Genomic DNA, 27,494 nt, shown 5'->3' with positions numbered 1-27,494 from the left:
ATAGAATGTAGAGTATAGATGCATATAAAACTGAACTAAAATGTAACAACAATAAGCACAGTTGGCCGAGCGGCCTAGAGACAAGTCTCTCACGCCGGTCAACCGGGTTCGAGTCCCCCCATATGCAGACCTTAAAACATGTAGACCCGAGGGGCTATAGCCCCATTTGACCGTTTTTTTACTGTTTTTTGGTTCTAATTCGGTTCAGCCTTGATTAAGGTTGACCGCCAAAAAGAGCAATTTGTCTCAAGGACATTACCGACCGGTTCTTGTGGCTAGCTTGCGCCGTTTTGTACCAAAAACGGACAGATGAAAAAAATGTTATATGATGTTCTGATCAATAGAAAAATGCCGAAATTATTTTATTGACCGAGTTATTTGCCGAGAAATATCTCTTACTAATTTACGGATTTGGAACAGTTTTTTGGAGATTAGCGAGCATAAGTCACAGCCATGTAGATTTTGTTAAAGTTTATTTTAACGCTGCAAGTTGACTTTCTCGTCATGTTTTCTTCAATTTGAACATCATTCCAGACAAGCGTAGAAGCATTTATTTAATCTAGTTATTTTTAGTTTTTTCAAGCTATTTTTTCTAATTAGTGGCTCTCGTTTCATCATTTCGACGATCAAACATTTTAATGCTTGATGATAATTCCCTGAAATCATAGGACACTTTCTGTAACAGAAAGAGATGAACTTGCTCAAAATAACCATCTTATGTGAGCGTATGTACTGTTGGGTATGGGTAGTTTCGCCGATTGTATAATTTTAATGTAATTATAGAGACAAAAAGAGTGACTCATCAAAAAACGGAGTGAAGTCTGATGAGAAGAAAAGGGCTCAGAAAGATTACGAATATTTTTACCCCGAGGACTTCGACATCAGAAACCGAAAACTAAACGCAATGATTCACCAGCTGTTGGTCAACAGGACGACAGGAGACGAAAAACTCTATCACGACTTCCTCAAAATTACCAAGAGCTTTTCCAGGAACCAAGGCAGTGCGAATGCTGTCGTGAATTTCTGTCGCTATAACTTGGGAGACAATTTCTATCTTGTATTCATTGAAGTGCTCTGTCTGTTGCCCAACATATCTTGCCAGAGGAAGTTACTGGCTTCATTTGATAGACAGAAACCACCGAGGGAAAACTGTCTGGACGACAAAATTACATCTTGTCAGATTTGTTCTCAAATTGTGGCCCACAAAGACAAGGATTTCCACATGAAGAAGGCCCACGACGATGAAACATTAAGCACAGCCGGAGAAGAGAACTGTCCCCCTTTTTAATGACAGGAACAGTGAACTGAGCGTAGCGTAAAGTGATGTACTTAATGGAGCTCCCGATTAATAGATTAAAAAGAATGGATGGACCCATTTATTTTCATCCTCCTTACTCATGTATGCTTACTGTGATCATTGATATTTAATCAAATAATATTTTGAAATTGAATTTTATGGGCTTACTTTTAAATGACTCGGTTGCCCTGAAGGCTAAGGCTGACAGTGCTTAACGCACTGACGACATGAACTAGTGGCACTCATCAAAGGTAATGTAGAAAATAAATTTAAATTCTTCACATTTACTATAAGTTACACTAAATGTTGGGATGATAGTCTTGAAATTACGTGGCGCCAGCTTCAGTTGACTTGATAATGATTAAACCGAATACACATTGGAGAGCTAGTACTTTCATATCGGTGGTTTAGTATTGGTTTCTCTTCCTTCGACCGTCTGTCCTGTGGAATATTACGAGGCCTCTTTTCAGCGATACAACTCACATAATATGCATCCCCCACACGCTATGTCAAGTGCAAAGTGGTATAGATTACATATAGCAAAGTATCAAATATAGGAAACAGCATGGCTCAATCCAGTTTGGAACTATTTCTGAGACGGATTAAATCTCCGCTTACGTGTTAATGGCGCCAAACATATCACGCAATAATTGTCCCAGATTGGTCAAATTGGCAATCTTTTCACCCCCATACTTTTTTTAAAAAAAATCACAGATGAAATATTTTTACCCTTGCGATAAATAAAGGAATTGCAATCGGGTACAATAGTTTTTTCTCTGCAAACAACTTTATCCACAGGATGATCTCCAATTGTGAGATCTCCATTTTCAGCACGTTGCTCTATGAACTGCAGCAGTCGCCTCTCTTGGAAAATACAATAGACATATTTTGAGCATGTTAGCTTTTTGAATATACGTCCTATTTGAACATTGCTTTTTTAGACTGGTTGTAGTTTTACCAACTTGTTTTTTTTATTTTATCTTAAGGTTTTTTTCTTGGTTAAATAAGTTTCGTTCTATATTACTTCGGCTTATTGGCCGCATATTGCGTCGTTTAGTGAGCGAAAATAATTTTTTGTTTGCGTGTTTGTGTTGAAAAAGGGATGGGGCTTCAGCAACATTTTTATTAGCTTCTAAGTCTTTTTAAAATTTCATTTTTTTTCTTGGTTTAATAAGTTTCGGGCTGTATAATATGGGCTCATTGGCCTCAAATTGCGTCATTTGATGAGCTAATAAAGTTTTTGTGTGCGTGTGTGTGTTGTGAAGAGGATGGGGTGCTTTATTATCATGGTGTTTTGTTGAAAACTAGTTTTATGATAATTTTCGGCATTTTTGACATTTTTCGAATTAGCGGTTGTTTTGCATTGTATAGCAAGTGGTACGAAGCTCGTCTTGGCCTCTGTATTTTGTATTTTAGCATAGGACAAGAAATCTTCAAAAATTGCTAGTTAAAAAGTCGAAACTTGTATGGAGAAAAAAACCACCCGAGCACAAATATCCCAGAACTTTCTTTGAAAGTCGAAACTATAAGACATTTGATTTGAAAAAGCTTTTAGGTCATACATTTTTCCTTTTAAAAGGCAGAAAATAAATATAAACTAGGTCTAGAGTCCTGTATATATTCAACTGGCCTATTGAGTAAGTCTTTTTTTATTCTCAAACCGCTGTGTAAATTGCAGCGCGTATTGTATTGAGGAAAAATCGTATAACTGGGAGAGGGGGTCAAAACGATTTGCTTGTGGGCTGCATAGCATGCGCATTTGGAATATTTCTTCTAGTTAAATTAATATCTACTTTTCATTTCAAACTAACAAATGCGGTAGCTTCTCGTTTTGCATGTAGCAGCTGTTTTCTGGTGTGCTCGGTTTTTATACATATCAACATACATTTCTATGTGAATTTTTACCCAATTTCAATTTCTCTCTGCCTCCGCCTTTTTTATCCCTCTGATTTTCTGCTGTGTTCAACATTCTTGGTGAAATTTTAACGTAAATTTTATTAACTTTTGTTAGCATATGGTGGGAGTTGCTTTTTACATGGGAATTTATAGGAGTTGCGAATGAGGGATTTTAGGAAAACAACTAGATCTGCTGTAATTTTTACGCATAAAACTTGTCTAACTGAAATTACCCAATCCCACTTATTGATTTTTTGACAAGCATTTTTGGGGTATTTTTTGAGCAGTTCGAAGTTTTTGACGACTTGAGCTCAACACTAAAACAGATTTTTCCGTGATCATTTTTTAGGAGTTATGAGGTTTAAAAAACTACCAATGTCACTAATTTGAGATATTAAACGCGAAAAAAAATTTGCCCTACTGTAGCGTAAGCGACAAATAAAAACCATTTCAGACGTATCTAAGCCAGACAGTTTTTATATCAGTTCACTAGGTTTTTTAAGAGATAACATAAAACCGCAAAAAAAAAACATTTGACAACGAACATTCCATTGAATTTTAGGAGCTATTAGAGAATTCAGGGCTTTTGCTCAAATGATTGTAATTTTTACTGTTTTGAAATTGTTTTTTTTCCGGAATATTTAATTAATTCTGGCTAATATTATTGTTCACATTTTTGGAGAAAGTAATTGAAAAAGTAGAGATAGCTAAAACTTCCGTTCAAACCAATTGTGAATTTTTATGACAAGGTTCGCTTTGACTTTTCATAGTTTTTGAAAGCATTGCCTTGTCGACTTTAATTGATATTTTTGCTTTCCCTAGTCTGGAATTATTCGTTTCTTTTTTAAATTTATCGTGTACTTTTTTGCTATTTGCCGAGTTTCCATGACATTTTGTGCTCACTGCTGATCTAAAAACTGAAATGCTGATTAGCTTTTTTTGAACATCTTTCTCTGATGCAAAAATCTTTTGGCAAAATGTTCCATGTGACATTAAAAGAATAATGAGAGCAAAACTTGAGCGGGATCTAACCAAAGATTTTATGATGCGATTTGTTTTTCAAATATTTGGCCCAGTCTTGCTCAGTCAAAAGGGGTCATTTCGAAACGATGAAAAAAACCAATAATCGCAAAGAAAGAACGTTTTCCACGTTTTTTTTCTGTTATACTTTGATTGAAGCAAATGAGTTGACATGTTTATATTGTAGTTTTAGCTCAGAAAAAACAATTTCATTGCGCTTGCGACTAACAAGCGTTATCAAACTGGCATGTAAACTTTTTCGGGTTGTTTAACAACTAGTTGACAGAATCACTTGTATCTTGGCTGATGTTGAATTCAATTTTCTAAGCTTTCCCAGCCAACTTAGCTTGGAGGTAAAGAATATGCCTGGGACGGCAAAGTTCCTGGGTTCGAACTTGACAAAAACTCGTTTTTTTTTTCAAAGTAAAATGTTCTGTTTCAAATAAAATTGTCGCGCAGTTTTTGTCTGCTTATCTGATGTCGGCTTAGTTGTCACATCTTGAAACCATTTTTTTCTGCACGTTTTAGTGTTTGATTTACTTCTACAGGTCGTAATTTTACTTCGTATTTTCTTCTTTGATTTTTTTGTTTCGCTTTCAAAAATTCCTCGGCCCAAGATATTGTGGCCTTAAATTTATCGTTTTAATGAATTAATTTTGGGTCGTTTCAATTGAAACACAACTTGAACACTCCCCTCCGCCGCACTTTTCTTGTTAATTGTATTAGTTTGCTGACATTTTTTTTTTTCATTATTGAAAACAATTTCCAAATAACTTTTATAACAAAACATTCCATTGACGTATAAAGGCTTTCAGAGGGTTCAGGGCTGCTGCACAGATGCTTGTAATTTTTTACTGATTTCGACTCTGATTTTACAGATTATTTATTTATCTTTGGCTAATGTTTTTGTTCCCTTTGTTTAGAAAAAGTAACTGAAAAATTAGAGATGGCTAAATTTTTCGTTCAAACCAATAGTGAGTTTTTATGACAATGTTTGGTTAGACTTTTTTGAATTTTTTAAACTAGGGTACAGCTATTGCCTTGTCGACTTGAATTGATATTTTTTGCTTTTGCTAGTCTGAAATTATTCGTTTTTTTTTTTAAATTGTTTGTGTACTCTTTTGCGGTTTGCCGCGGTTTCGTACATTCTATGGTCACTGCTGATCTAAAAACTGAATTGCTGATTTAAAATAGCTAAGTTTTCGAGCATTTTTCTTTGACAAGGAAAACAGGTTGGCAAATCGTTCTATGGGACATTAAAAAACTATGAGAGGTAAAATTGAGCGGGATCTAACCAAAATTTCCTTGCTGTGATTTTTTTCAAGCATTTGGCCTAGTCTTGCTCACTCGAAAGGGGATCATCAGAACAGAGTTTCTCGGACCATTCTATCAACTTTGAAAACGAAGTGGATCCACCAAGCAATTCTGCACAACTCAGAATTCAAGCAAAGTTGTCTTGAATGGCAAGCGAAGAAAGCCACTGGTCCACGGGGAAATACTTCTGTTAGAACTACAGCACCATTTTCATCTACATGTTTAAACTCTACAGGATCATTGGCAAGTGTGAAACTCTCAATTTCTTCCGGCGATCTCACAGGACATACTAAGACAAACTAAGTTCAAAAGTCCAGTTTGCTTTTTCCAAGCAGTTTTCGAATTTTTAATAAGCCGTTTTTGAAAAAAAATTTACATACCATTTGAAAGAACTTGACGTCCTGTGCACAAAAAGCAAATAAATTTTTACCGGCAACCTTTTTTGACATTATGGGGCGATTAAAATATAGAATTATCTTGGCCGAATTATTCAAGCTATTCGAGAGATAATAGATTGGTCCTATTAAAAAGTAAAATGCTGATTAAGTCAAGCCAAATTGAGTTGCTAAAGCAATTTGGTGGAGTAATCTGTAATGAGACGCATGTTACACAGCTGGTGGACGGAAATAGATGGTTTAAAAATTAAATGAAAAGATAATATTTTCTCTTTTGTGACGTTTTATCAAACTTTAAATACAAAAAAGTCAATTGAAATTCCCTGAAAATGCAAAAACTTGAAAGAAGACCGAGTTCATGAAGCCAATGTTGACCACCTATAGTGACCACCTGCAGCGGAGTCCACAATCCAAGTTGGTCTCTCTAACCAACCAACAGGTCACAACTATTATTGTCCGCAACTTGAACAAACGACTACAAATTGATACAGTAGATTTAAGCAAATATCTATCTGGGACATTTAACACATTAGCCATCCAAAGAGTCCATTTTACTAATTTAGATCAAAAAACACTTTTTTCACGAAAGTACTAGTTTTCCAAAAAGCCTTTGGTGCCAATATATACTAAATTTGTGAGAGCAGCGTGCTACAAACAAAGAAAATTTTCGTCGAAAATTTAAAAACCTGAGACTATGAAACGACATTTGGACACTTTTTTCACATTGACAAATAATGGCTTTCGAGTGTTTTGTGAAAACTCGGAAAAGCACAAGGTAGCCAATATATAAAATCAAGTAAAACGTACAAAGCAATCAAATAATTTATTTTTTTTATAATCCTTTTCGCGAGAGTCCTAAAACTGCTATATATTATCATATTTTTTGTTCCGACTTTCGAGGAAAGTTCGGAATATTTATGCTTGAGGAGGTTTTTTATTCAGCCAATTTTTGGTAAAATATGCTTTTTTGAAAGTTCTTCAATTTCCAAACGTACATTGCCATGTAATGGCGCCGTTCCTAAATTGGTAATTTTCACGGTATCTATAACCATCAAGACAAAGATGCTTCTTTCCGCGTTCAGACAATACGAATTTTTTTATACGTCAATTTTTGGTAGAAGTGAATGAACGAGAGTGATTCAGATAATAATCAACAAATTGTTCAAGCTAGTTACTAATGAGGATTATTCAACGTTGATTGTGTAATTGTATCAACTAATTGCAAAAGAAGGCGTTAAACTCGGTACTGTTTTCTGGTTGGACAATGTTGTAATCGCAATTAAATCATCTGTTACAAAAGTTTAAGTTTCAATTCAGTTTCAATCAACTACCCAAATTAAGCCTCCGCCGCCTATAACATGATAACAATATCAGCGTAACTGTGTAGCTAATACGTGGTAGCGGTGGTCAACCCTTTAACTGATACCCTTTTTGACCGCCTGAAAAGTTCTTAATTTCGAACTGCTTTCATTTAAATTAGTTAATTTTTAAGTTTTGTGTAGTTTTTTGCTGAGTTTGATTTTTATTTAGCCACTATCCCAAGTTTCGAAACACTATGGTTTGAAAAATATTCTATTAAATTTAGGTACTTTTAGTTCTGTTAAAAATGTTTTTTTCTTGTGCAATTGAAAAGAATGAGTTATAAGCCGTCTAATTAAAGGTTTGATGTTTTGCCGCATGTGAAAATTTTATGCGCGCACGTTTTAAAATGAAGAAACTATCGGAATGAGTTTATTAGAGTTGGTACCATTAAACTGTTTTAGTGTCGAATTCAACCGTTTAAAGAATTTAACTGCTGGTGTCTTGGAGAAAACGGTTGATGAAATTTGAATGACGATCGGAAAAGTCTGATTATAAGTAAACGTTTTTTCTTTCTCTGAATTTGGTTTTTGATGGTTGTTGGGTTCAGCTGGTTTAACTTCAACTTAAAGAATTTCGCGATTTCCACCGAGCTGGGCCGTGAGCCTGCGCAAGTCTAAACGTGAGCGCGGAGAGGTTTTTGAAGCAGAAGAGTACAGTAATTTGCGGAACAATGCCAAGAAACAATGCCAGCAAAACGGGATAGTTAGAGCAATCTAATCAGAAGTATTGTTTAAAACCTGTCTCAATCAGATTTGTAACAAAGATGGCTGGTTGGTGTGCAAGTAGCAAAGAATGTTCCGACCATATTGGTTTAAAAATACATGGTGTGATGAAAAGATCAGACGAGAGCCTATAACTACGACAAATAAACTATTCACAGTAACATGGACAAATAGGGCCGCAGTTTCTGTCTAAAAACGACACGAAAAACAAAAAATATGCAAAATATTGACTTTTCTCATTCATTGCGTTTCCTGACATCTAAGATTTTTGTTTAACCAGTTATTCAAGATTTGTTCGTGGTGCCACTGACAATGGATAGGTGTAGCTGCTCTTATTTTACGAATTTGCTAAACATCAATTCTAACTCTAGCTAATATTTTTTCTACGAACGAACGCAGTTCAGTACAGTAAACAAATTTGCGGAATTCACTCACATTTTCCGGAAAATAGTTTCCGCTTATATTTCACAGAATCCGCTTACAATTGCGGAATCCGGAACAACTAGCTATATTCGCCGGTTGCGGAATCCACTTACAATTTCCGGAATATATTTTCAGCTCATATTTCACAGAATCCGCTTACAATTGCGGAATCCGGAAGAACTAGCTATATTCGCCGGTTGCGGAATCCACTTACAATTTCCGGAATATATTTTCCGCTCATATTTCACAGAATCCGCTTACAATTGCGGAATCCGGAACAACTAGCTGTATGCGCCGGTTGCGGAATCCACTTACAATTTCCGGAATATATTTTCCGCTCCAATTTCACAGAATCCGCTTATAATTGCGGAAACCGGAACAACTAGCTATATTCGCCGGTTGCGGAATCCACTTACAATTTCCGGAATATATTTTCCGCTCATATTTCACAGAATCCGCTTACAATTGCGGAATCCGGAACAACTAGCTATATTCGCCGGTTGCGGAATCCACTTACAATTTCCGGAATATATTTTCCGCTCATATTTCGCAGAATCCGCTTACAATTGTGGAATCCGGAACAACTAGCAGTACACGCCGGTTGCGGAATCCACTTACAATTTCCGGAATATATTTTCCGCTCCTATTTCACAGAATCCGCTTACAATTGCAGAATCCGGAACAACTAGCTATATTCGCCGGTTGCGGAATCCAGTTACAATTTCCGGAATATATTTTCCGCTAATATTTCACAGAATCCGCTTACAATTGCGGAATCCGGAATAACTAGCTGTATACGCCGGTTGCAGAAGCAGTAACAAAACTAATGTGCAAGCGACATTTACGTTACACCTTTTTGTACGCAGAATCCGCAAATTTTTTTTAAGTGGGTTTCACTTACATTTTCGAACATGTTTGAAGAATTGTCTCTGGATTTCAGTGACATACAGACACTAAATTGTGGGCCTATCCAAAACAATTGAAGTGGAAAAAACGAAATTTTGGTGGCATATTCCACTATTAAAAGCCTGCTCGCTCGATTTACTTATTCAAAGTTGAATTGAAACTTAAAATTTTAAAACCCATTTTTCTCGGCACTGGGACTTGGAAAATTTTTAAATTTCGTTCGAATCAGGCCTGAAAAGGATTCAATATGATATATCACGCCACTCAATCTGATGATTTTTTGTGCGAACTGATTTAGTTGATGGCAACAAAAAGCCTGCCCTGTTCGCTTATTTTATATGCTCGAAAATTCAAAAATTTAAACGGGTTTTGGACGACAATGTGAAAACTTTGCCAAAAACTTTAATTTCGTTCAAACTATAAATGAAAGGTTTTCGATAAGATATGTCACTCGACCCAATCGGATGTTTTTTGTGTTAGCTGATTTTGCGAGGAAAACAAAAAATCTAAAACACACTCGAATACAAAGCTCTTCCACATTTTCAATGGTCGGAACTATGAGGGTTCTTACAGCGCGTGGCTCTGATTGATTCGCGTCGGATTTTCTGCAAGGAGCAAACATCTAGTTATTGATTGGAGTGGTTTTATTCTTAATTGTCGTTGTAATTACTATAAGCAAAAGCAGAGATTTCCTATGATTGAAAAAATTTGAAACTGTCTTGATTGGGGTAATTGGACACAAAGTGGTTGTTTCTGCTTCAAAGGAGCTTTAAATTGACAAATGTACTTAATATATTTTCAAACATAATGATCAACAGCTTCATCCATAATATGTGAAAACGTTAAGTGATTTTCAACAGTGAGTCTCTAAAAAACTGCATCAAAGAATGCGCAAATCGATCACAGCTTGGCCCTGGCAGTTAGTCAAGGAACCCAGTTAATTTAATCTATAATTTCTATCTATAACTATGAGAAAATGGTTGATATTGATTGATTCAAAGTTGGTCACGCGCGCTGCTTGAAGAGCTTCACGGCCTGAACACTATTTCCTAGCCCGAATAGCCCTCAGACAGAACTGCACAAAGGATGTTACTGTCCGAAAAAGAAAGCAAAACCAGACAGTTAAGCCATTTGTAGTGTTTTTGGGTTTCTTCTTCAATCTTTCATCTAAGTTCTAACCGAAACAAGAATATACGCTGCTGTGCAGATGGCACAGAAAGTTCCGACCACAGCTATCTTTGCATTTTCAAAACAGTTTTTTCATAACAATTTTAGGTGGATGTGAAATACTAGGAAAGCGCGAATATTAGCGCCAACAACATTTTATTACTCCGCCTTTCGAAGAAAGTGACCTAATATTTGTGCTTGGATTGGTTTTTTTCTCCAGACAAATTAAGACCTTTAAAACTAGCAACATTTGACGAAATTTGTTTAATATCGGACAACTGTAAAGTAAGGTTGTCTTGAGCTCAAGTTTATCTAGTTTTCAGTACTAATAGCGTAGTTAAATGTTGTTTTTGAGTATCTTCTGGATGTTGTTTTTCCATTACTTTTCAATATTGAACGAATCGCGGCTTAAAGAGGTAAAGATTAAAAAACACTATTTTCTGAGTTGTCTGCGAGGAACTTGATTTTGTCTGGAACAATACAACTCGAATACAAAGTTCCTTGCCACTTAGGATAGGAGCCGGAACAAAAAAAGATTAAACCATTTCTAAATAATAGCAGAGGGTACTTGATACTGCTGGAAATTCTGCCCGGGGTTCAGTGGGGGTCTTCCACTTAACACTTCTGTACTGGTGTGTGAACACATTTGAGTGGAAATGGTGTTTCTAAGATAGAAATCAGTGATTCGATAAGTTTTGATCTAGTCTTAATGCTCATTTATTATCTCTAACCACTCCAATTATTACACCTTGGTGGTTTAAACGATCAATTATCGCCCATAATTTGTGGGCCACGCTGTGCAATTTCTGTGTTTCGAGCAGCAAAGCCATACACAGTTTCTCTGTCATTTGCCCGAGATACAAGATCGCTTAATTTACGACAAATGTAATGTTTCGGGGAAGTCGCCAGCATTGGCGGTTGGAAAGGACCAAGGAAGGGGAAACTGAAGTGTAAGCTGTCACATTTAGCTAATAATTACACACACTCGGACACTTTTTAACAGAGTCTTTAGCGAGACTCAATTAAAAGCGCAATCATTAGCTGACAACTTTCCACAGGCGTGCAAATGATCAAGTGCTTCTTGTAAATTGTCGAGAGATTGTGTCAAGTTGCCTTTGAAGTACCAAACATTGTTCCATCCAGGTGCCAAGCTCGACACTCAAGTTTTCCATTTCTCCTAACGTGCAGGGCGGGTTTGAGCATTTCTAGTACAACAAGACAAAATCTCGTTTTTGTCATAATTTGTTTTCTCCTCGTTGGCGCCGGCGGTCGAAAAAAGATCTGCCGTCTTTCTTTTCTCTGGAGTCGGTTTGACTGGGAGAGTTGTGGCGATTAACTGCTTGTGCCGGTTGGGGGCAAAGTTATTCAATTGGTGCTGGTGTGTTAGCTGTTCACCTGTTAAGTGGATCCTTATAACTTGACAAAGTCCTAATCCCTATCATCAAAAGTGAGACGGCACCTTCAATTGGTTTAGTGTTCGAGCCTGTCAGAGGATCAAAACTGAGCATGATCGTGAGAGGAGGTTTGATCCGTGCCAGGGAATAAATAGCTTTAGGCTTCAATTTTGTTTGTTTTTGTTTATTACTGATAAGTGTGTAAATTGGTGACCATTCGAGTAGGATCACCTGTGCTAATCTCGTAAGTTTGGCTTGATTAATGCCTCGTCTGTTTCGAATTTGTACATTTACTTTATGGTCGTTATGGCCCCACGAGGCCCATTGAGGACGTCTGTTTTCGCTTAAAGTCTCCACTGCTTATTCCCATTTCGCCCCATAAAACCCTCTAAGCCCTTCTCAATTACAATAAACAAGCGCAAACAATAAGTCCCCCCTTCCTTATAACAGCAAAAAGATCAAATACCCACCTCACAAGAAACAACCCCCCCCCCTCTATCTTTTCAGAAACAGTTTCTATTTATACAATTACTTCATTTGAAGAGGGGGATAGTTTTCACCGCCTAACAAACAACAACTACAACACCTACTGAGGAAAAATTCAATTACAATTATCAATTATACAATTCAATTGCAATTATAACTAGCAACAATCACTCTCTGTTAACTTGGAGTCTCGGGGGGATTATAAATATGGCCGAAGTGGCTTATAAGTTAGTTAACCACTGTCTGTTAGGGACTACTAACAGTATCCTTTTCCCTTCAGCAATCAAATCACAGATAGTCCATTTCATTCCTAACAAGGTGGACAGACCAGACCAGAGCAGACCCAGCTGCTACCCCAATTCGACATCAACTAACAGTAACTCAACTATCTCTCTCTTCCTTTCATTGTTTCTTTCGTTTTTCATCTCAATTCCCAATAAAGCAGCTCTTAGTTGATCTTAAATTGAAGTGCTGCAGGCTGTCAAATTACAACTAGCAAACGACCATAAAACAGATATTAATCAAATTGGAAACCTGCTCATCTAACAATTGCGGAATCCGGAACAACTAGCAGTATACGCCGGTTGCGGAATCCACTTACAATTTCCGGAATAAATTTTCCGCTCCTATTTCACAGAATCCGCTTACAATTGCAGAATCCGGAACAACTAGCTATATTCGCCGGTTGCGGAATCCAGTTACAATTTCCGGAATATATTTTCCGCTCATATTTCACAGAATCCGCTTACAATTGCGGAATCCGGAACAACTAGCTGTATACGCCGGTTGCGGAAGCAGTAACAAAACTAATGTGCAAGCGAAATTTTGTCTGGAACAATACAACTCGAATACAAAGTTCCTTGCCACTTAGGATAGGAGCCGGAACAAAAAAAAAGATTAAACCATTTCTAAATAATAGCAGAGGGTACTTGATACTGCTGGAAATTCTGCCCGGGGTTCAGTGGGGGTCTTCCACTTAACACTTCTGTACTGGTGTGTGAACACATTTGAGTGGAAATGGTGTTTCTAAGATAGAAATCAGTTATTCGATAAGTTTTGATCTAGTCTTAATGCTCATTTATTATCTCTAACCACTCCAATTATTACACCTTGGTGGTTTAAACGATCAATTATCGCCCATAATTTGTGGGCCACGCTGTGCAATTTCTGTGTTTCGAGCAGCATAGCCATACACAGTTTCTCTGTCATTTGCCCAAGATACAAGATCGCTTAATTTACGACAAATGTAATGTTTCGGGGAAGTCGCCAGCATTGGCGGTTGGAAAGGACCAAGGAAGGGGAAACTGAAGTGTAAGTTGTCACATTTAGCTAATAATTACACACACTCGGACACTTTTTAACAGAGTCTTTAGCGAGACTCAATTAAAAGCGCAATCATTAGCTGACAACTTTCCACAGGCGTGCAAATGATCAAGTGCTTCTTGTAAATTGTCGAGAGGTTGTGTCAAGTTGCCTTTGAAGTACCAAACATTGTTCCATCCAGGTGCTAAGCTCGACACTCAAGTTTTCCATTTCTCCTAACGTGCAGGGCGGGTTTGAGCATTTCTAGTACAACAAGACAAAATCTCGTTTTTGTCATAATTTGTTTTCTCCTCGTTGGCGCCGGCGGTCGAAAAAAGATCTGCCGTCTTTCTTTTCTCTGGAGTCGGTTTGACTGGGAGAGTTGTGGCGATTAACTGCTTGTGCCGGTCGGGGGCAAAGTTATTCAATTGGTGCTGGTGTGTTAGCTGTTCACCTGTTAAGTGGATCCTTATAACTTGACAAACTCCTAATCCCTATCATCAAAAGTGAGACGGCACCTTCAATTGGTTTAGTGTTCGAGCCTGTCAGAGGATCAAAACTGAGCATGATCGTGAGAGGAGGTTTGATCCGTGCCAGGGAATAAATAGCTTTAGGCTTCAATTTTGTTTGTTTTTGTTAATTACTGATAAGTGTGTAATTGGTGACCATTCGAGTAGGATCACCTGTGCTAATCTCGTAAGTTTGGCTTGATTAATGCCTCATCTGTTTCGAATTTGTACATTTACTTTATGGTCGTTATGGCCCCACGAGGCCCATTGAGGAATTCTGTTTTCGCTTAAAGTCTCCACTGCTTATTCCCATTTCGCCCCATAAAACCCTCTAAGCCCTTCTCAATTACAATAAACAAGCGCAAACAATAAGTCCCCCCTTCCTTATAACAGCAAAAAGATCAAATACCCACCTCACAAGAAACAAACCCCCCCCCCCTCTATCTTTTCAGAAACAGTTTCTATTTATACAATTACTTCATTTGAAGAGGGGGATAGTTTTCACCGCCTAACAAACAACAACTACAACACCTACTGAGGAAAAATTCAATTACAATTATCAATTATACAATTCAATTGCAATTATAACTAGCAACAATCACTCTCTGTTAACTCGGAGTCTCGGGGGGATTATAAATCTGGCCGAAGTGGCTTATAAGTTAGTTAACCACTGTCTGTTAGGGACTACTAACAGTATCCTTTTCCCTTCAGCAATCAAATCACAGATAGTCCATTTCATTCCTAACAAGGTGGACAGACCAGACCAGAGCAGACCCAGCTGCTACCCCAATTCGACATCAACTAACAGTAACTCAACTATCTCTCTCTTCCTTTCATTGTTTCTTTCGTTTTTCATCTCAATTCCCAATCAAGCAGCTCTTAGTTGATCTTAAATTGAAGTGCTGCAGGCTGTCAAATTACAACTAGCAAACGACCATAAAACAGATATTAATCAAATTGGAAACCTGCTCATCTAACAATTGCGGAATCCGGAACAACTAGCAGTATACGCCGGTTGCGGAATCCACTTACAATTTCCGGAATAAATTTTCCGCTCCTATTTCACAGAATCCGCTTACAATTGCAGAATCCGGAACAACTAGCTATATTCGCCGGTTGCGGAATCCAGTTACAATTTCCGGAATATATTTTCCGCTCATATTTCACAGAATCCGCTTACAATTGCGGAATCCGGAACAACTAGCTGTATACGCCGGTTGCGGAAGCAGTAACAAAACTAATGTGCAAGCGAAATTTACGTTACACCTTTTTGTACGCAGAATCCGCAAATTTTTTTTAAGTGGGTTTCACTTACAATTTCGAACATGTTTGAAGAATTGTCTCTGGATTTCAGTGACATACAGACACTAAATTGTGGGCCTATCCAAAACAATTGAAGTGTAGAAAACGAAATTTTGGTGGCATATTCCACTATTAAAAGCCTGCTCGCTCGATTTACTTATTCAAAATTGAATTGAAACTTAAAATTTTAAAACCCGTTTTTCTCGGCACTGGGACTTGGAAATTTTTTAAATTTCGTTCGAATCAGGCCTGAAAGGGATTCAATATGATATATCACGCCACTCAATCTGATGATTTTTTGTGCTAACTGATTTAGTTGATGGCAACAAAAAGCCTGCCCTGTTCGCTTATTTTATATGCTCGAAAATTCAAAAATTTAAACGGGTTTTGGACGACAATGTGAAAACTTTGCCAAAAATTTTAATTTCGTTCAAATTATAAATGAAAGGTTTTCGATAAGATATGTCACTCGACCCAATCGGATGTTTTTTGTGTTCGCTGATATTGCGAGGAAAACAAAAAATCTAAAACACACTCGAATACAAAGCTCTTCCACATTTTCAATGGTCGGAACTATGAGGGTTCTTACAGCGCGTGGCTCTGATTGATTAGCGTCGGAGTTTCTGCAAGGAGCAAACATCTAGTTATTGATTGGAGTGGTTTTATTCTTAAATGTCGTTGTAATTACTATAAACAAAAGCAGAGATTTCCTATGATTGAAAAAATTTGAAACTGTCTTGATTGGGGTAATTGGACACAAAGTGGTTGTTTCTGCTTCAAAGGAGCTTTAAATTGACAAATGTACTTAATATATTTTCAAACATAAAGATCAACAGCTTCATCCATAATATGTGAAAACGTTAAGTGATTTTCAACAGTGAGTCTCTAAAAAACTGCATCAAAAAATGCGCAAATCGATCACAGCTTGGCCCTGGCAGTTAGTCAAGGAACCCAGTTAATTTAATCTATAATTTCTATCTATAACTATGAGAAAATGATTGATATTGATTGATTCAAAGTTGGTCACGCGCGCTGCTTGAAGAGCTTCACGGCCTGAACACTATCTCCTAGCCCGAATAGCCCTCAGACAGAACTGCACAAAGGATGTTAGAGTCCGAAAAAGAAAGCAAAACCAGACAGTTAAGCCATTTTAGTGGTGTTTTTGGGTTTCTTCTTCAATCTGTCATCTAAGTTCTAACCGAAACAAGAATATACGCTGCTGTGCAGATGGCACAGAAAGTTCCGACCACAGCTATCTTTGCATTTTCAAAACAGTTTTTTCATAACAATTTTAGGTGGATGCAGGGGCGGATTTAGGGGGGGGCGGGGGGGGCGGACGCCCCCCTTCAGGGATTCGACCCCCTGCCGACCCAAAGGGTCCCCCCTTTGATACTTTTTCAGAAATCCATTTTTGGCAGATCGACCCTAAAATTTTTCTAAAGGCGCCTTTGGCGCCAATATATACTAACTTTGAGGGGGAGCGCGCGCCAAAAAAAACACTATTTTTTGTCAAAATTTTTCAAAAAGTGCCCAAAAACGGCTTTTTTGACAGTTTTTTCAAAAATTTGCCTGCGGCGCAGAAAATTTTGCCAAAATAGGGGCAAAACAGTGCTTTGGGAGAGCTCGAAAAATCAATTTGGTCGACCTAAAAAAAAAAAAAAGGTCGTCAAAATTTTGGAAAATTTTTTGAAAATCCGCCCCCCCCCCTCGAGAAAATCCTAGATCCGCCCCTGGGTGGATGTGAAATACTAGGAAAGCGCGAATATTAGCGCCAACAACATTTTATTACTCCGCCTTTCGAAGAAAGTGACCTAATATTTGTGCTTGGATTGGTTTTTTTCTCCAGACAAATTAAGACCTTTAAAACTAGCAACATTTGACGAAATTTGTTTAATATCGGACAGTAGTAAAGTAAGGTTGTCTTGAGCTCAAGTTTATCTAGTTTTCAGTACTAATAGCGTAGTTAAATGTTGTTTTTGAGTATCTTCTGGATGTTGTTTTTCCATTACTTTTCAATATTGAACGAATCGCGGCTTAAAGAGGTAAAGATTAAAAAACACTATTTTCTGAGTTGTCTGCGAGGAACTTGATTTTGTCTGGAACAAAACAACTCGAATACAAAGTTCCTTGCCACTTAGGATAGGAGCCGGAACAAAAAAAAGATTAAACCATTTCTAAATAATAGCATAGGGTACTTGTTACTGCTGGAAATTCTGCCCGGGGTTCAGTGGGGGTCTTCCACTTAACACTTCTGTACTGGTGTGTGAACACATTTGAGTGGAAATGGTGTTTCTAAGATAGAAATCAGTGATTCGATAAGTTTTGATCTAGTCTTAATGGTCATTTATTATCTCTAACCACTCCAATTATTACACCTTGGTGGTTTAAACGATCAATTATCGCCCATAATTTGTGGGCCACGCTGTGCAATTTCTGTGTTTCGAGCAGCAAAGCCATACACAGTTTCTCTGTCATTTGCCCAAGATACAAGATCGCTTAATTTACGACAAATGTAATGTTTCGGGGAAGTCGCCAGCATTGGCGGTTGGAAAGGACCAAGGAAGGGGAAACTGGAGTGTAAGCTGTCACATTTAGCTAATAATTACACACACTCGGACACTTTTTAACAGAGTCTTTAGCGAGACTCAATTAAAAGCGCAATCATTAGCTGACAACTTTCCACAGGCGTGCAAATGATCAAGTGCTTCTTGTAAATTGTCGAGAGGTTGTGTCAAGTTGCCTTTGAAGTACCAAACATTGTTCCATCCAGGTGCCAAGCTCGACACTCAAGTTTTCCATTTCTCCTAACGTGCAGGGCGGGTTTGAGCATTTCTAGTACAACAAGACAAAATTTCGTTTTTGTCATAATTTGTTTTCTCCTCGTTGGCGCCGGCGGTCGAAAAAAGATCTGCCGTCTTTCTTTTCTCTGGAGTCGGTTTGACTGGGAGAGTTGTGGCGATTAACTGCTTGTGCCGGTCGGGGGCAAAGTTATTCAATTGGTGCTGGTGTGTTAGCTGTTCACGTGTTAATTGGATCCTTATAACTTGACAAACTCCTAATCCCTATCATCAAAAGTGAGACGGCACCTTCAATTGGTTTAGTGTTCGAGCCTGTCAGAGGATCAAAACTGAGCATGATCGTGATAGGAGGTTTGATCCGTGCCAGGAAATAAATAGCTTTAGGCTTCAATTTTGTTTGTTTTTGTTTATTACTGATAAGTGTGTAAATTGGTGACCATTCGAGTAGGATCACCTGTGCTAATCTCGTAAGTTTGGCTTGATTAATGCCTCATCTGTTTCGAATTTGTACATTTACTTTATGGTCGTTATGGCCCCACGAGGCCCATTGAGGACATTGTAGTTCATTTTAATATCACAAATTCTATTTACAATTTCCAGTCTGTTTTCGCTTAAAGTCTCCACTGCCTATTCCCATTTCGCCCCATAAAAGCCTCTAAGCCCTTCTCAATTACAATAAACAAGCGCAAACAATAAGTCCCCCCTTCCTTATAACAGCAAAAAGATCAAATACCCACCTTACAACAAACAACCCCCCCCCCCCTCTATCTTCTCTATCTATTCAGAAACAGTTTCTATTTATACAATTACTTCATTTGAAGAGGGGGGATAGATAGTTTTCACCGCCTAACAAACAGCAACTACAACACCTACTGAGGAAAAATTCAATTACAATTATAAATTATACAATTCAATCGCAATTATAACTAGCAACAATCACTCTCTGTTAACTCGGAGTCTCGGGGGGATTATAAATGTGGCCGAAGTGGCTTATAAGTTAGTTAACCACTGTCTGTTAGGGACTACTAACAGTATCCTTTTCCCTTCAGCAATCAAATCACAGATAGTCCATTTCATTCCTAACAAGGTGGACAGACCAGACCAGAGCAGACCCAGCTGCTACCCCAATTGGACATCAACTAACAGTAACTGAACTATCTCTCTCTTCCTTTCATTGTTTCTTTCGTTTTTCATCTCAATTCCCAATCAAGCAGCTCTTAGTTGATCTTAAATTGAAGTGCTGCAGGCTGTCAAATTACAACTAGCAAACGACCATAAAACAGATATTAATCAAATTGGAAACCTGCTCATCTAAATCATCCACTTGAGGACCCTTTAATTCAGAATCAGTCTCAGTCTGTCTTCCACACAACTGTCCAATCACAACTGCTCAACTGCCCCACTCATATCTGAAAAGCCATCTCATTCAATTTCCTATAAATTACACTTCCCCATAGAAGTCTCCTTCGGATAGTTTTCCACTCATGAAATAGTTGGAACAAAACTAAAACAGATGGATTCTTTTTCGATCTCAAACTTGATCAAGCGGGAACCAGTGAAGAAGATGACGACAGAGTCGGCCAACCAATTCGCTCTTCTAAATGAGAAGAGAAATAATAGTTTCGACCAACTACACATTCAGCACACATTCAACAGGTCTGCAGGTGAGTTAAAAACAGAACAAAAACAAAACGGAAAAAGAAGTCAAGTTTAGGTGGGCGTCGATAAAAATTATTCTGGTTCCTAATCGAAAAGACGCCCTAATTTCAAAACGGTTTCACAAAAATAATTGCTATCAGAACGTTGAAAAACTTGTACACTGCAAACGGATTCATTTTATTCACTACTCGCTACACTGCTGGCGAAACCATTATATGCTAGAAACAGAGACAGTTTTTAGACATTTTAAAATTTGTTCTTTTAGTCAGGGTTGGCCATTTGTATTGTCTGTGTTCCTCTCGATACAAGCTCATTTGGGAGTTTTGCTAAGTTTTGGTGTTTCTCTAGATTTTAGTTTGTAAAATCAGTATCTCAATTATGACATGTTGTTGTTGAGCAGATGTTCTGAGTGAGAAAGACGGAGACAGAGAGGGGGAGGGGACGATGAGGAAGCGGGAGCGGATGGAGTCCACAGAATCCCACTCTTCCTCTGACCTCCTCCTCCAATCAGACAGAGACGTCTCCTCCTCCCCCCTTCCTGCCCACGACCACCTCTCCTCTGCAAACGCCTCTGCTCTCGGAGGAGGAGGAGGGGGAGGAGAGTGCTCCATCGTCAACGGCATCCGAAGGTAATTTTTCACTTTCACACAATTCTCGTTTCTCGCCTCTTTTTTTCGCTTCCTCCCACATTCCACAAAAAGTAATCTTTTGAAAAATACGCATTATTTTCTATGCGCTGAAGTTTCACACTATGTGCAAACAAGTGGAAAAAAAACATCAAATGGTTCTGAAGTTCAGTGTATCTATAATGTGAAATTCAGTCAGAATTATAACACGAGCTTCAAGATTTTGAATGCGAAGATTAGTATTACTGCTCTCGAAAAGAACAAACTTTGTATTAATGATTACTTCTTGTATGTCACTTTCAAATTAAATGTTTTTTCCAAAAAACTTACAACGCTAATCAGCTAGAAAGGAGTGACTGTCAACTTGTGATAACTTACAAGTCACGGAGGCATGTTAGGAAAAGGCGCTTTGCTTTCTAAATGCAGTTTAAGGTTCGTTTAAGACTTACTGGTGGCAATGGAACCAGGTTTGAGGGTAAATTTGAAAGTAACTGTGGTGAAAAGGAGATACTTGGATGGAATTCGTGTGTTTTGTTGTGCTAGGTATCGGACGGCATTCAGCAAGGACCAGCAGGACATTTTGGAGGCGGAGTTCCGCAAGGAGAACTACGTGAGCAGACCGAGGAGGTGTGAGATGGCAGCCGCCCTCAACCTCCCAGAGACCACCATCAAGGTAACTACATAACACAACACAACACAACACAACATAACACAGCCAATCGAAGATTGGAAAAGAGAGTAATGATAGCAAGTAAACATAAAAAACACTTACTTTGTTGAAAAAATCTCAACTTTCGAATTTCAAAGAAAAAAATAGATGCCCCTTTAAGCTCTTTGAATTTCTAGAATAATTTATGATTGGCGCTTTTTTGATAACATTAACCCAACTAGAGAAAACTGGATCAACAGGTAAAGTTTTTATTCCTCAGGGAAATCTAAAAATTAAATTCCACTTTTGAACTAGAAATCGTTCACATTTTTTCGCGCCATTTCCACGTTCGTTTTTGGAGAGTGATATTTACGTCACTTCCATCAGATGAACTTCAATTGAGCTCAAAAAGCATATAAACCTAAGTGCATTTACAAATGCATCAATATGTATGAATGCACATCTGTAGTTATTAGACACTTTTAAGACTTTTCCTGAAAAAAAATCAGCACGACCTATATAAGAGTCTTCACTACGTTCATTACTCTTAAAGATAACATAACATAACCCCCCTTTAGACATGTCTACCAACCCAATTTGAAAGCCTCAACTTATTTATAGTTTTGCTATTAATTTAAAAAAAAAAACATTTTTTTTTCTGTTTATAACTTCAGATCATGGATTTTGAAATAACTTAAAAACATTAAATTTGCTCGGTTCAACTTTAGATGCCCGCAAAATCAACTGCCATCACTTAAAATGGCCTTTAAATTTCCTCAAATAGACAATGAAATATCTCAACAGAGTTTTCAACATGTGTCAAATGAATAATTCTGACCAACTGCGACTATTTCATGAAGTGAATGTGTTTTGAATTCTAGGTCTGGTTCCAAAACAGAAGAATGAAAGAGAAGCGTCAAAAACAGACACTGGCATGGCCCCCTTTCTTCGACCCATACTACTACGGCTACTTGGTCCACAGAGGGGTCATACCTTCACAGCCCACTCCGCCCAACCCATTTGAGCTACAGGGGGGCAACCACCCGTCCCAACACTCATTCATGCCCCCCACTGCACCTTCGTCACTTTTGGCGCCAAACAACCCGACCGGCTTCAAATTCGGACACCCCATATTCGGGCAAAACATGCCCCTGAACCCAAATGCAGGCGCACTGAACCCCACCAGTTTGCCCAATCTACCATCTCTGAGTCATCTACTGCCACTCAATTTTGCAAATATTCACTCCCAAATGAGCCAACAAAACTCACTGGGCGCTCTGGCTAACTTGCAGAAGTCTATTTTTAACGCTCATAGTCTCACCAACTCGCTAGTCACTCCACATCCAACAGTTTCTTCAAACGACCCAACTTTCAACCCTCCAAACTCGATCCCAAATAAAACTCACCTCTCAGAATCAACGAACGAAACAAGTTCAAAAAACGACCAATCTTCTAAAGCATGATTATCAAAACCAGAACAATATAGAGCATTTGGAATAATTGGTTTAAATTTAACTCTTTTTGTAAATTGTACAATAAAATGGTAAATATATACCCCAACAGTAGTATGATAAAACACTTTTCTTCTTATACAAATTTATTCAATTATTTTTCAATTTAGTTATCAAATGTTCTATATTAGAATGAGTGTTTTTATTTTGATTAATTATGCTCCTGTAGTATGGAGGAGATCTAATAGATGAAGCGGAAAATACGACAGATTTGTTAAATTTAAAGGGAGACAAATCAGAAAATGTGTTTTCGAAGTTGTAAAGAATTCTGATTTGTTGAAATAATTTCGGACATTCGTTTCGTCCTTCTGGCATGAGGGTTTTCCCATTAAGTATGGACTGGATTGAACAACCCTGGAATGAATTGCTAAGCTGGCTGTCATTAGCAAACATATGCAGTGAGTGAGAGCTAGCAGCCACACTTTCTTTCATTCACTTCCGTCCCACAGATGAGTATTACTATCTGAACACCTGAGCATTGAGAGGGGATAATTATTAGGAACATCTTCAAACAATCAACTAATACTCACTTAATCCCTAAATCAACTTCACACTTGAACTTCAATTTAATGCACAGTAAATCAAACAAAAACAACCCTATACAAAATGCACTTACTTTTATATTATTTAATCCCTACAAAAACGCCAAAAATCACCAAAAACGATTAAGTGATTTTCAAAATGCTAGTTTAATGATGCATTTTTAATAAAAGGACATATTTTAACAGAAAGGCATAGAATAAAAAATGTTCCAATTGACTTTGTGAAATTGTTGGCAACAAAAAACCTCTAGTCGCAATTCATTTCCATAATAATGATGTAATTATTATTCACAATATGTTTTCTCGACTACAGAATAGAATTAGCAATGAAGAGACATGAAAGTTGGTCATTTCAAAGATTATTTCCCTCGTTATATCCATCTCTTGTCGGTCATAAAGAGAAGCTGCAAAAAATGGCTTGAATGAATAATGAGCAGATAATCACGCATAATGCAGCTCCTGAGATTTGAGTTCAATATTTAAGCTGCTTTGAAAACGACACGCGAAAACTTTCAACTTACTCAAGTATCGAAAGATATTAATATATTAAATACCTTTTTCACATCTTTGAGCCCTTCGTAATAATATGCCTGGGGCAACCGAAAATGGCTGACAAAAAAGTCGAATATTTGGTGAATGACAAGGAGACGGGTCTGATCTAGACAGTGATCTTAATAACGAGATAAGTAAACAAAATGAAGGCCTTTTGCCTGTAAACAATCAATTATTTCACACCTTTGGTTTTATTTTATATCATCCATTTTAGGCCGACCAACCCTTAAACTTTTAAAAGGCATCTTGGGCGCCAATATATATATATATATTTTGAAGGGGAGCGCGCGCCGAAAAACCACAATTTTTTGTTCAAAATTTTCCAAAAGTTCCCAAAAACGGCATATTGACCTTTTTTTCAAAAACTTGCCTGTGGTTCAAACATGTTGATCAAAATAGGTTCTTTGGAGCACTCGGAAAGTCAATTTGGTCGGCCTACAAAACAGAGATCCCCAACCCTCCTCCAGGTGCGGATCTAGGAATTTCTCGAGGGGGGGGGGGGGGGCGGATTTTCAGAAAAAAATTTAAAAATTTGTCGACCTTTTTTTTGGGCCGACCAAATTGATTTTCTGAGCTCTCTCAAAACACTATAAAGACCAAGACCGTAATTTTACCGAAGTTTCTGCGCCGCAGGCAAATTTTTGAAAAAAAAAGCCGAAAAAAAGGTGTTTTTAGGCACTTTTTAAAAATTTTTGACCAAAAAATCGCGTTTTTTCGGCTCGCGCTCCCCCCTCAAAATTAGTATTTATTTGCGCCAAAGGCGCCTTTAGAAAAATTTAGGGGTCCGTCAGCCAAAAATGGATATCTAAAAATAGTTCAAAGGGAGACCCTTTGGGTCGGCAGGGGGTCGAATCCCTGAGGGGGAGGCGTCCGCCCCCGAATCCGCCCCCCCCCCTAAATCCGCTACTGCCCTTCTCAAGAGATCTTTAATTATAAAGTGTAACGATGTGATGAACTTTATCCAGATATATTTAGCCAGTGAATTGTTTTCAATTTAAATGAAAAATTTATCGAAACTATTTTTGTGTTCATCAAATTTCAATTTTGATTGCAAAAACTATTTTGTAATCGATCAAAGCTTTGAAAAAAAAGCTAGTTGATCGTCAAAACTTTGATCAACAAAAAAACTTTTCCTGAAACTTTTATCTTAAAAAAACGACTAAAAAATGATATCTATGACTATAGCTTTTGTAATGGCTCGTTATCGACAATAACTTAAAAATACATTTTACACCCACCATGAATTATAAAAAATCAGCCAGTCCGTTAATCTAAGAAATTTTTTGATTTTAAATGCTCGAGAAAGTCAACAGTGCAGCTATTTGATTTCATTTTAATTCGATGGCACAGGTTCGAAGTGAATTTTAAAGCAAGCTGTTGAAGCAATGGAAACTTGAACAATCCAAGTTGTTTGGATAGCATAGAATGATTTATCAAAACTAAATCAAACACTTTTTTTGAAACTAACTATCACGCTATGAAACATTGAATGTTTCAAGTTAATTCAATGGCTTGAGTTGGTTCCGCAACAAACACTTTTTTAAAGTGATGCAAACTTGAAACATTTCAAGTTGTTTTGGAACTTCTTAATTGGAACTTTACATGCAGAGGCCGAGCGGATCTTCGCAGCACTTCGCAGCGATGCAAAAATGATGAAAACAGGAAAACCGAGAAACATTTTTCAAACATCTGTTTAAAATATCACCAAAAACTTTACTACAGAAAAACTACAATGATCTTAAACGTAAACTTTGAACTTAACTTAAACATAAGCTCAACTTTGCAGAGAAAGTGATAAGGTTTGAAAGCTAACTACAAAGCATAACAGAAAAAGAGGCATTGCAGTAATACTAACTGCTGGTATTCACGCATTTCGCCCCTCGCACGTTTCGCCCCTCTTAAATCTATTGGCACATTTCGCCCCTCATAAATTACTGGCACATTTCGCCCCTTAAAAGCACATTAAGAAAGCGGCGTTAAATAACTGTGTAATAAGTTAGGGGCGAAACGTGCGAAGACGAAATGTGTGAAATTATTAGGGGCGAAATGTGTGAGGGGCGAAACGTGTGACATTCCTAATGCTTATGCTGCAAGGCTAGGAAAATATCGCAGACTAATCATCTGAACACATTGATTCGACAGAAATACAGATGCGACAGAATATTGATAACGACAGAACTATACAGAGGCGAAGCTACACTTCGCAAATACTAGCGAGGGCACAACAAACAGCAGCTCTATAAAGTGCAATAAGAAGAAGCAGAAATGAGCCTCGAAAAAAATAGAACTTATTAAAAAGATCCGATATGTTATGTTGTAAAGAAACAGAAGCAGCTGCAAAACAACTACGTAAGTAGACCTTACTTTGTGCCTTCAAACGGAAGAAAGGTGGATCCTCCTCCACGATGAGAAGGAATTCCTCGACGGAGAGAAACGAAACTGTGAATGGAAACAGCACAAGACTTATTGCAGCCAATGCAAAACACACCTGCAAAAACTTAAAGTCAGGAAAAGTTTATCGAAAAATCAGATTACAAAACTGTTGCAAAAACATTTCTAAAAATTATACAAGCAACAAAATCAGCCTACCCCCAACATACTTTAAAAACCTGTCTGCTATGCATTGAAGTATTCTTCAGACATGCGATCGAACCATGGGTAAACTGCATTGATGAAAGAACTAAAAACCACTACCTCTCACAACGTCATTCAATTTTTCAGAAGCCCAGACAACTTAGATTAGAAACACAACAAATGTGTTCTGAAAAAACTGAAAGCAATTCTAAAAAAAAAAACAACTCTACTGACAATGAAAAATTTTACAAAAAAATTTCGAAAATCAATTCCAAAACAATTCAAAAACTTGTTTTTTATGAGTTTAAAAAAAATAAAAAACCAACTCATGGAACAAAAAACGAGAACTAAACACTGAACTTAATGAAAAATTAAATGATTTTGAGCAGCTATTTTGCGATCAAATAAAAAAAAATCCGATCAGAGAAGACCGAAAAATTGACTGAAAAAACGTTTTACCAAAAATCAAACAAAAAATATTAAAATATTAAATATAATAAAAAATGAAAAATACTGAAATCTTAAAATAATAAAAAAAGATTTTAGTACTGAAAAACATTTAATGGATCAGCCGTCGGAAACCGGTTGTTTATCAAAAAATACATACCAGGACTAGTGAAAGAATGGCTTTCTGAGCTACAAACGAACCAAGACATTGCGAACACTGAGCCACAGGCTGCAAAGCAAGTACACTTTCCTTGTCAGAACGACCCCAGACATTACACAACTGATAAAACCCATAAGCATGCATAGATCTTCGGGCGAAATGCCTCAAAAGAACGAACAAAAGCAGCGAAATTACCTTGCAGAGAAGGAGGCCTGGGTGTTACGGATCTAATATGCCAATTTCATTATGAGAAGTCGCTACACTAATACACTAACGCTCGCTAGTTTGAAAACACATTTAAACTTTTTCGGAGACTCAGAACATGCGATGCGACCAAAATGACAAATACATAATTGCAACAATTTGAACCATTTCCAAACTAAATGTAACAAAGTTATACAGTTTTTGGAGGCACCAAGCTTCAAAACCGCGCAATACTAAACTAGCCATCAATCTGCATTTGTTAGTAGCTAAGCCGACG

General features: G+C 37.5%; 3 protein-coding genes across 3 annotated transcripts in view; all 3 read left to right on the top strand.

Annotated features, from left to right (window-relative positions):
* The window catches only part of LOC134840721 (E3 ubiquitin-protein ligase ZNF598-like), a 32,344-nt gene extending 30,880 nt beyond the window's left edge, over positions 1-1,464 (top strand). The window contains exon 11 of the mRNA XM_063856724.1: positions 784-1,464. Within this exon, the coding sequence (XP_063712794.1) occupies positions 784-1,288 (505 nt within the window). The 3' untranslated portion in view covers positions 1,289-1,464. The remainder of the gene's footprint in view (positions 1-783) is intronic.
* Positions 1-27,494, top strand: part of LOC134840032 (nucleoplasmin-like protein ANO39) — a 254,422-nt gene that overhangs the window by 67,882 nt on the left and 159,046 nt on the right. The gene's annotated exons all lie outside the window — the stretch shown is intronic.
* Positions 18,477-22,807, top strand: LOC134839528 (homeobox even-skipped homolog protein 2-like). The gene is made up of 4 exons (XM_063855111.1): positions 18,477-19,957; positions 20,353-20,581; positions 21,122-21,251; positions 22,109-22,807. The coding sequence occupies exons 1-4, from the start codon at positions 19,807-19,809 to the stop codon at positions 22,688-22,690; spliced, it is 1,092 nt and encodes a 363-aa protein (XP_063711181.1). The 5' UTR covers positions 18,477-19,806; the 3' UTR covers positions 22,691-22,807.

This window comes from Symsagittifera roscoffensis, chromosome 2 (assembly GCF_963678635.1).
Source record: "Symsagittifera roscoffensis chromosome 2, txSymRosc1.1, whole genome shotgun sequence".
NCBI classification, from domain to species: Eukaryota; Metazoa; Xenacoelomorpha; order Acoela; family Convolutidae; genus Symsagittifera; species Symsagittifera roscoffensis.
This window is presented reverse-complemented; position numbering and strand designations above follow the sequence as displayed.